General features: G+C 43.5%; 1 protein-coding gene across 2 annotated transcripts in view; it reads left to right on the top strand.

The window, feature by feature from the left end:
• LOC120723009 (hepatic leukemia factor-like) overlaps nt 1–4134 on the top strand; it is a 14112-nt gene extending 9978 nt beyond the window's left edge. The window contains exons 3-4 of one of the 2 annotated variants that reach the window (XM_040014236.1): nt 1–32; nt 1140–4134. The exon at nt 1–32 is cut by the window's left edge and continues 183 nt beyond it. In XM_040014236.1, the coding sequence (XP_039870170.1) occupies nt 1–32; nt 1140–1358 (251 nt within the window). In that variant the 3' untranslated portion in view covers nt 1359–4134. The remainder of the gene's footprint in view (nt 33–1139) is intronic. The other variant, XM_040014237.1, reaches the window with a different exon arrangement.
• The last annotated feature ends 5943 nt before the right edge of the window (nt 4135–10077 follow it).

Here is a 10077-nt window from a genome sequence, read left to right on the forward strand (position 1 = left end):
CTCGAAAGGTCTTCATCCCGGACGAAATGAAGGTAACTTGGAGTTGGTTCTGTCCCGATGAGCGGCTCAGATTTCGCTGTAATTCCCAGTCTGACCTGAGGGTGGCGGTGTTCAGAGAGGGTTAGAGAATAATAAGCAGCAGAAGTTCAGCGTGAATGAAAAGGTTTTATCGTCAGAACGCTTCAGTTTGACTGAGTTATATGATTATGTGGAATCGGTTACATGAGACGAAGCGCCTCAGGTCAGAGTTCAGATGTTTGAGTGAAGCAGCAGAGGAACTCGTCCTCCGGTTCTCCTGGATGTGATGTGAATGCCTGCAGGCCGGCAGATCCATTAGGGCTGATTAGTCGGCGCGGCTTAAAGCTGCACAGCATGCTGGGACAGAACGAGCTGGCTTCTTGCTCTCCTATTGGCTGGCAGAGGTCTCGGGGTTAAGAGGCTTATGTTAGAGTGAATGAGGGAGCGGAGACATTGCTGTGAGGTCGGGCTCAGAGGATTTGGCTTTTAATTTGTTCAAATGAAACACGGCTCTGTGTGCGAGCGCAGGAGGAAACGTGCGCGGCGTTTAGTCATCCACACTCGGTCCTTCAAACAGAGACAAGGACTCAGATAAGCACACCAAACTCACCGTTTACGCTTCCTCCTGCTTTGTGTGCTCACGACCTTTGAGGCGTTCACGTGGTCACGATCAGAAATATCAGAGTCAGAGAGGCTGAGATGGCTTGCACATGTGCAGAGGAGGGAGGGCGGCTGTGCTGGATGAAGGATGCTGAACGTGGAGCTCAGAGAGGATTCATGGATGCAGGATTAGAGTGAGATGGAGGCAGGTCATTACAGTTTACCACCTTGTTTGATATGAAGAATTTTAGGGTTTTTTATTTCTTGTGAGTTTCTGCAACAACGACTTTATACAGCAAAGTAAACCCTGACAATCTGATGGCCCCGTATGAGCGAGTACTCGGCGACAGTGGGAAGGAAAAACTCCCTTTTAACAGGAAGAAACCTCCAGCAGCACCAGGCCCAGGGAGGGGCGGCGGTGGGGGTGAGGGGAGGTTCAGGGAGGCAAAATTTGAACGTGCTAAAAAGCTGATTATTATTTTCTCTGAAGTAATCCTTCCTGTTTTCCGCTCTTCTTCGAGCAGGATGACAAATACTGGGCCCGGCGCAGGAAGAACAATTTAGCTGCTAAGCGCTCCCGGGACGCCCGACGCCTCAAGGAAAACCAGATCGCCATCCGGGCCAGCTTCCTGGAGAAGGAGAACTCTGCTCTGAGGCAGGAAGTGGCCGACCTGCGGAAAGAGCTCGGGCGCACCAAGAACATCCTCGCCAAGTACGAGGCCCAGCACGGGCCGCTGTGAGGGCGCGGGACACACACATGTACAGAGTTCACACACACACCGCCAGCCAGCTCGTCTCACGGCTCCGAAGGGCTCGACTCACGGCAGGTTAGTCTGTGGACCAATCAGATCAGAAACATGGAGGACACGCGTCCTCTCTGATTTTGATTCTGCCTCAAAACGTTCAGTTTTAAAACGCGTTCGCTGGGGACTACTTTCAGCGGCGGATGAATCCACACTGGTGCTGTAAAATGACACACGATGCAACACATTTATAGTTTTGTTTTTTTCCCATGCGCTGGCTTCACATGACTTCCTGTTTGAGTCGAGCCCGTTACTCAGAACTCTTACACACACACACCTGTTGGGGCGTGTCTTCAGCCCTGTGAACTCTTCTCATGGACTCCACTAACACTCACTTGACCTCTGACCCCTGCTCTCCCAATGTCTGGCAGCTCCTCCCCCTGCAGGTGTGAACACACCTGTAAATGAATGTGTACCGCCTCCTGCCTCTTAGCTCCTGCTCTCTGTTAATTTTTCTGTCGGGCCCTCAGCATTGTTTCACATTCACACTAACTTTAACCTGACATCTCTTTTTTAAACAAGTGCCCAAAATGCCAAAAGTTTTATAGCAGGAAATGTTTTTATATTTGTGAGGATAATCAGAGGTAAGCGTCTTCAGGGAGTTCAGACACGGTTGTGCGTGGTTTTGGAGCCCCCTAGTGGGTGAGGGGAGCTCAGCAGCCAGTCCGGTCACTTAAAGGGTCTGGCTGCATGTTTTGACCTTTGACCTTCACTTTAGCATGTTCATGTTTGTGTTCAATAGGAAAGCTGCTTCAGGTTTAGAAGTAGAAACAAACGGGCACTGTAGAAATGCAAGCACCGGCGTAAAGACGGTCGCTTCAGTCAGCGCTCTGTTTCTCTGAGCGCTCCGCCAATGAAAAACAAGCAAGATTAAAGAGATAAAATGCACTTAAATTTATCTTAAAACAATAAAAAACAAATTAAGAACAAACTTTAAGAAAATGGTTCAAATGAGAAGAAACTTTAAAGCGGTAAAAACTAACCTGAAATCAGAGTGCTCCTTGCTGTGCCGATCAAGACGTTCTTCATCGCCACAGTCTTCACATCCTGGTTCAGTAAATGTTTGGAAAGGTTGATTCCATAAAAAGGAGATATCTTTTCTGGCGGCAGCATCATCTTCGTCTCTTCTCTTTCTGTTTCTTCAAATAAGATCTAATCCGGCGTGTTTCCAGGGTTCGCCTCGCACTGTTGCTTATTTCGGGTAAATGTAGGAAGATGGAGGTGAGCGTGGGGGTTTCTGCAGCGACTATCCTGCTTCTCATCCTCACGACTTTACCATCACCTTTTTTGTGCACGAATGAAGCTGCATTGAAGTTACGTGTTCAAACCAAGCCGCGCTGACAGCTGATTAATGCTCAGCTGTCATGTTTTTGTCTTTCTGTGAAAGTTAGAATTTGTTTTGGAGCAAATTTAAAAATGTAATTATTTAGCACACCTGCTGTCGGTCAGAGCTTTACTCTTCAGGTACTTTATCGTTAAACAACTCGCTCTTCTGCTCGTTTCCACCTCCTATATTTTTATTCTTGGAGCTTTAATAATCTTTAAACATGTTCAGTTTAGAGAGAGAGGAGCTGAGAACTGGATCCAGTTTCAGCTCCTCTCTCTTTAAAAGCCTCCTCTCTTCTGATTGGCCAGCTTCTGGAAGCCTGCTGACGCCTGCTGTGGCAGTTTTCAAACATAAGACTGATCGTATGGATTTAACGTCAACGTGTATTAAGGTAATTAATTGAAACTTTACCACGTTTGATAAGCGTTACAGCGGCAGCCAATCGAAAGAACCCTGCCTAGAATGGGCGGGGCTAAGGTGGCTTGTTATGAACAGATCTGGTACAAGATAAGTAAAGATTATTTTGAAGTGTAAATCATGCAAAGCTGCTCTAGCAGGAAGTGAGCGGAAGAGTCCAAACAGTTTCTTGACTTCTGATTGGTTGTTTTTCTTGTTCCTGTTTTAAAATAAGAAAAAAAAGGAAAAAAAAGGTGATTATAAATAAACATCCTGATAAGCTGAGACGCGGTACGAGTTTCTCTGACTCTTCTTCGCCGTGTTTTTGGAAACTCGCTCCGTTTGAGTGCAATAGACGTCAGGCGTGAACTTTGACTTTTGTTTCCCACGTAGCTCAGCGACGCCCCCCGGTGGCCGAGTGAGACATGAATGTATATTTGGGTGCGTGGTGTCGTCTTATACTGTGGGTTCACTTCAGTACTCTTTACTACAGACCAAAAGACTACAGTGTATACAGGATATATTGATACACATGACAGGGTTTAATGTTTATACAGAGTTATTCTTCTTGTTTTGTACAGTCTGTTTTCCTACGTAGATATTTCCCGTGTATTTTGGAAATCCTTTCATAAATCTGAAGCGTATATATATCACACATATATATTATTACAGTGGCGTGCCCGGTCGGGGCGTGCGATGCATGGGCATTAACCTACCAGCTTCATTTTGCGTCTCACCCTGTTCTCCCCCACCCTCAGCACACCTGGGCAGGTTCCTTTAGTTTCATGACTGTGTTTGGCCCAGAGGAATGTAACCCCCCCCCCAACATGAAGCCCTCTTTTCTTTTCTTTTTTTTGTATTCTGCCTTTTTATCGTTTGCTGTGGTTTCTCTTTCTGCCTCCTCCTGTTTGACTCTCTGTTCACAGAAACCTTTTCTGTCCTTAATTCTGTTTCTCATGATCAAAATAATAAATACAAGTTTAAATACCATCCATGTCGAGCTTCTTTTGTCCCCGTCTGTAGTCACAGGTGCAGAAACCAGATGAACGGGCGAGTTGATCGGGTCCGGTTTATATCCTGACATCTTTGTCATCTCTCTGTGCTGCTCTCTGCCTCGCTCTCTTTCAAAATAAAAGCTAAAGTGAATCCTTAAAAAAGACAGTCAATAAACATAAATAAAAAAATGAACAAGAGTTTAACAAACATAAAAGGGAAGGGAGAAGTAATAAGAAAATTAATGAGTAAAAACATAATCAAAATATAAACAAAACAATTTAAATAATTTATAAATAGAGAAACAAAAAATAAGGGTGAAAATAAAATTAAAATGAAAAAATAAAGTTACTAATATAAAAAATATTAAAGTAAATTTTAAATTTTGGGAATGATTAAAGTTTAAATATAATTAATAATAAAAAGGACAGGATACAAATGTTAATGTTAAATGTTTTAAATGGAAATTATTGAAGGGAAATTATAAGTAATGACCAAAAAGTAAATCAGTGTTTAAATATGTGAATTTCACTTTATGTTCTACAGAATGAAACTTTTGTTTTTAACTTTAGTTATTTTTAATATTTATATATTATTGTTTATTTTGGCACTTTTGGTCCTCTGTAATCTGAGCGTTGGAGTCATCACTTCTTCTTCTTCTTTCTTTTGTTGCCTGTCCCATTGAGAAAGATGCCCAACGGATTTACTTTACCACGTGGATCATCACGGCCTTCCCGTATTGGTCCATTTGATTAACCTTTGTTACTATTATTTATTAATTAGATTTTATTTTAAGTTATTACAGACATGACCGGGGGATGGGAAAGGGAGAAAGAAAGAGAGGAAGAGGGTTTCCTCACTTCTAAATGTGTCTATTCATGCTTCAGCTAATTTAGCATAATTATTCATTCATAGGTTAACTGATGAATCCAAACTGCCCATAGGTGTGAGTGTGGGAGTGAATGTGGGTGCGATTGGTTGTCTGTCCCTGTGTGTTGGCCCTGCGACAGACTGGCGACCTGTCCAGGGTGTACCCCGCCTCTCGCCCTATGACAGCTGGGATAGGCTCCAGCGCCCCCGCGACCCTGAAAAGGATAAGCAGAAGCGAATGGATGGATGGATATTAATTTATTTTTATAGATTTTTTTATACAAGAAGCAAACATGGAAGTTTTCTTTGTGTTGCCGGAATATTCTGGAGTTCTTGTTGATCAGCAGATGTATTTGTACTAAAAGATGAAGAGAAGATGATTTATGCTTCATTTGAACCTGTGTGACTCATCTCCAGTCTCATACAAATAAAGTTATTATTCAAATGTGCTCCTATGAACACGAGGATCATTTCTTTTGTGGTTTGATGTAAAGTTCATGTGTCCTCGTGGTGATGGCCGTTAGAAAAACCTCCACAAAAGCTCAGACGGCTGATGACCACCAGGAGGCAGCACCTCCACAGCTAATGTGTAAACATAGCATAGCATAGCATAGCATCTTTATTTATAACGCACTTTACATCCAACAATGTTGACCAAAGTGCTACAAATATAAAACAGAGAGGAAACAGTTTAAATTACATATAAAATATCTTAAAATTAAAAATAATGTAATTAATAAGAAACATATTAAGAGACATCAATAAGTCCTGCTGTGCTAAAAGCCAAGGTTAATAAATATGTTTTAAGACGTGATTTAAAAACAGATAAGGAAGGTGCCTGTCTAACATGTAAAGGCAACTCATTCCACAATTTTGGTGCTGCCACAGCAAACGCCCGATCCCCTCTGAGCTTACGATTAGTCCTGGGCACGCTCAGGAGGAGCTGGTCTGCCGACCTGAGGGACCGGGAAGGTATGTATGGATGAAGAAGCTCAGAGAGGTACACAGGAGCAGCATTGGACAAACATTTAAAAACAAATAAAAGCAGCTTAAACAGGGAGAAAAAAAATCCCCTTTTTTCTACATCTGATTTGAAGGAAAGAACTTCAGAGTATTAACCAATAAAAATATGAGGAACGTTTTGAATCTGCAGCTTCTGGTGTGACTTAGTGGCAGCTGTAATCCCTCACCTTCTCCAGCAGAGGTCCTCAGAGCATCGGGCTGCTGATGGAGGGATGGAGTCCTGGGTGGAGAATAGGGGTGGGTTTTTATAATCGATTCATCGATTAAAATCGATTCTGGCTTGGATAACGTAAAATCGATTCATTAAAATCCTGAATCGATTTTTTAATATAAATTTATTTTGTCCGAAATGCCAGAATCTCTGGTGACATCTCACAAAATTTCAAGAACCACCAAACAGTAAATGAGAGCAGGTACAAGGATTCTGCACATAGACTTAAACACACAGCGCGACTCGCGGATCAGAATCAGTTAGATGTCGCCTTTCTCACAGTCGGGGCTGAAAGCCGACAGCTCGCTGATCCGGGTCCGCGCTTTGTGTTTACGCCCTTTATGCGCTGATTCTAAAGCTGTTAGTTTGATCTCTCTCCAAACAATATTGACCGAACCAGCAGCAAAAGAAGATCCAAACGCTTCACATAAACATCGTCATGAATTCACTCTTTTACTGTTTTGTTTCCATTGCGATGCGCAGCTCTCTCTCTCTCTCTCTCCCTCCCCCCCCCCTCTCTCTCTCGAACAGTTTCGCTTTCTTCATTATTCGCTTGGTTGTTACGCACAAGTCTACTGTTGCTTACAGCGCTGTCGGCCGCTGTTTTTTTCCCTTTTACATTCTTCCGAAAAGAAAACCTCATTTCTGCTGTTCAATACTGAACAAATTGAAACTTTTTAAAATTATTCAAAATGCAAAATGCTTAGCCGTGTCTCTAATAAAACCGCTGTAACGTCAGAGGTAATGTTCATTAATTAATGGTTTTCTTTCGTTTTTGATGTACTGCAGAATATTTTTATAAAATCCCAGGCCAGGAAAATCACCTACATGTTTTTCTGTGTTTTATCTTCAGTTACTTTGACACAAAGGCCTCTGCTGTGATGCTCACACCTTGGATAAAGTCTTGCGAGTGTCAGCTTCCTTTTTATAGATACAAAAATATGTAAATGTTCTGATCTGAATTATATTTCTGACTGTCAAAATTTCCCAGATTTAAATCGAATCGAATCGAATCGTGGATCGAATCAATTCGGGACCTTGTGAATCGGAATTGAATCGATTCTAGAAATCAGTGACGATACCCAGCCCTAGTGGAGAACCTAAACCCTGACTGCAGTTTGTATGAAGCGGCCTGTCAGCTCCCCGATCAGCCCGAGGCACACAGACAGCTGCAAAGGTCAAAGGTCATGCACCGTCGCTGTGCAGTTAGTCGTCTGCCCAGGACAAAGCTTGGTTTATCTCCACAGTTTAAAGTATTTTGTCTTCATTGTGAGCTTCCTGTCACCTGAAAGGAGGACAGGCACAGATCACTTCCTTTGAACCCTTTCATAATAAATGTCAGTAAATATACAGTGCATCTGAGTGTGATCACAGTGCTTATTTCAGCATGTTGTATCTGACACAGCTCAGTGACCCATCCTGTCTGTTTACTTCACCCTCAACTTTTTTCTCTTTTCTCTCCTCCCCTGTTTGTTTTTCCATTTCTCTCCTTTCTTCTCATCTTTCACCCCCGTCTGCTCCAGCATAACATCCACAAACAAAATAATCTGAATAATGAAATAAAATCATTCAAATAAAAACATTAACAGGGGGAGCCTACAGAGAGTCCGCGGTGCTCCTCTTGGGACAGGACAGGTTAAATAAAGAAACACAAAACACAACTGAAGTTTAATAAAATACAAAATAAAAGAATAAAAACCCACAACAGCAATCGTGTGTTTAAATCACATGATTGCCGTTGTGTTTTATTCAGCGTCCTTTCTCTTTTGTATGCTTTTGTAGCATTTTTCTATTTGCTGGTATTTTCTGAAGTTGTAGTGTGTTTGACATTTCAGGGCCACCGTAGCTTCCACCTGTTCCATGTTTACCTGTCAGCTCCTCAGGTGTGTCCCACCTTTACTCTGGTTTGGATCTTTGTTGGGACTCTTGTTAATTAATCTGCAGCCCAGATTATACTCAGCCTACAGCTAACAACACTTCATCTCTCTCTCCGTCTCTGACAGTCTCACATTAATCTTATTTCACTCTCTCTTGGAAACACCAACTTTTCTGGGACAAAATGTACAGAAGGAAACATTTTGTGCAGCAGTGAGGAGGCTGTAACCAGCAGCAGAGTGAGATAGTTTCTCATTTATTACTCATTAGTTCTTCTCACTGTCATCTGTGGAAGCAGTGCAAGCCTTCAGGAGAAGAATGAACTCGTTTAGCAGAGGTGTGCATTAATCAAATCAAATCAAATCAAATCAAATCACTTTTATTGTCACATCACATGTGCAGGCACACTGGCACAGCACATGCGAGTGAAATTCTTGTGTGCGAGCCCCACAGGCAACAGAGATGTGCCAAACACAACAACACAAACGAGCAAAATACAAGAATGGCCAACCTGAAACTAATAAATATATGTACAATATATAATAGTATATGCATTTCTGGATGTGTATACTAAATATTTTCCTACGTGTGTGTGTGTGTGTGTGTGTGTGTGTGTGTGTGTGTACACATTTTTACAAATTAAATAGTAAAAAAAACAAAACAAAAAAAAAAACAATAATAATAATAATAAAATATATAAAATATACAGAGTTGAATATGTGCAAAACAAGTGGCATTTATATACAGTGTGGAGTGCATAATGTTAAAGTTCCAGTAGTGAAGCTGAGGTGTCTATGACGTGTTCAGCAGTCTGATGGCCTGGTGGAAGAAGCTGTCTCTCAGTCTGCTGGTACGGGACCGGATGCTGCAGAACCTCCTTCCTGATGGAAGCAGTCTGAACAGTTTATGGCTGGGGTGACTGGAGTCCTTGATGATCCTCCCCGCTTTCCTCAGGCAGCGCTTCCTGTAGATGTCTTGGAGGGAGGGAAGCTCACCTCCAATTATCCGTTCAGAGCACCGCACTACTCGCTGGAGAGCTTTGCAGTTGTAGGCGGTGCTGTTGCCATACCAGGTGGTGATGCATCCAGTGAGGATGCTCTCAATGGCACAGTGATAGAAGGTCCTGAGGATGCGGGGGCTCATGCCGAATCTTTTCAGTCTCCTGAGAAAGAAGAGGCGCTGCTGCGCCTTCTTCACTGTTTTGTTTGTGTGTACTGACCACGTAAGATCCTCAGCCAGATGTACTCCAAGGAACCGGAAGCTGCTCACTCTCTCCACAGCAGCGCCGTTGATGGTGATGGGGGTGTGTACTTCTCTGCACCTCCGGAAGTCCACTATCAACTCCTTTGTCTTTGCGACGTTGAGGGTGAGATGGTTGTCTTGACACCAGTGGGTCAGGGCGCTGACCTCCTCCCTGTAAGCCGTCTCATCACCGTTGGTGATAAGACCCACCACTGTAGTGTCGTCCGCAAACTTCACAATGATGTTGGAGCTGTTAGTGGCTGTGCAGTCGTAGGTGTAGAGTGAGTACAGGAGAGGGCTCAGTACACACCCCTGTGGAGCACCAGTGTTCAGTGTGATGGGGGATGAGGTGATGCTGCCCAGTCTGACCACCTGGCGTCTGTCAGACAGGAAGCTAAGGATCCAGCTGCAGAGGGAGCTGCTCAGTCCTAGATCCTGCAGTTTCCTGTCCAGCTTCGAGGGAACGATGGTATTGAATGCTGAGCTGTAATCTACAAACAGCATCCTCACATACGTGTCTCTCTTCTCCAGGCGTGACAGGGCAGTGTGTAGTGTCAGGGCTATGGCATCATCAGTGGACCTGTTGTGGCGGTATGCAAACTGTAGAGGGTCCAGTGAGTCGGGTAGTGCAGAGCAGATGAAGTCCCTGACCAGCTTCTCGAAGCATTTGCTTACGATGGGGGTCAGGGCTACAGGTCGCCAGTCGTTCAATGAGGAGA

The sequence above is a fragment of the Simochromis diagramma genome, unplaced genomic scaffold, assembly GCF_900408965.1.
Source record: "Simochromis diagramma unplaced genomic scaffold, fSimDia1.1 OVJJ01000669.1, whole genome shotgun sequence".
Lineage (NCBI taxonomy): Eukaryota > Metazoa > Chordata > Actinopteri > Cichliformes > Cichlidae > Simochromis > Simochromis diagramma.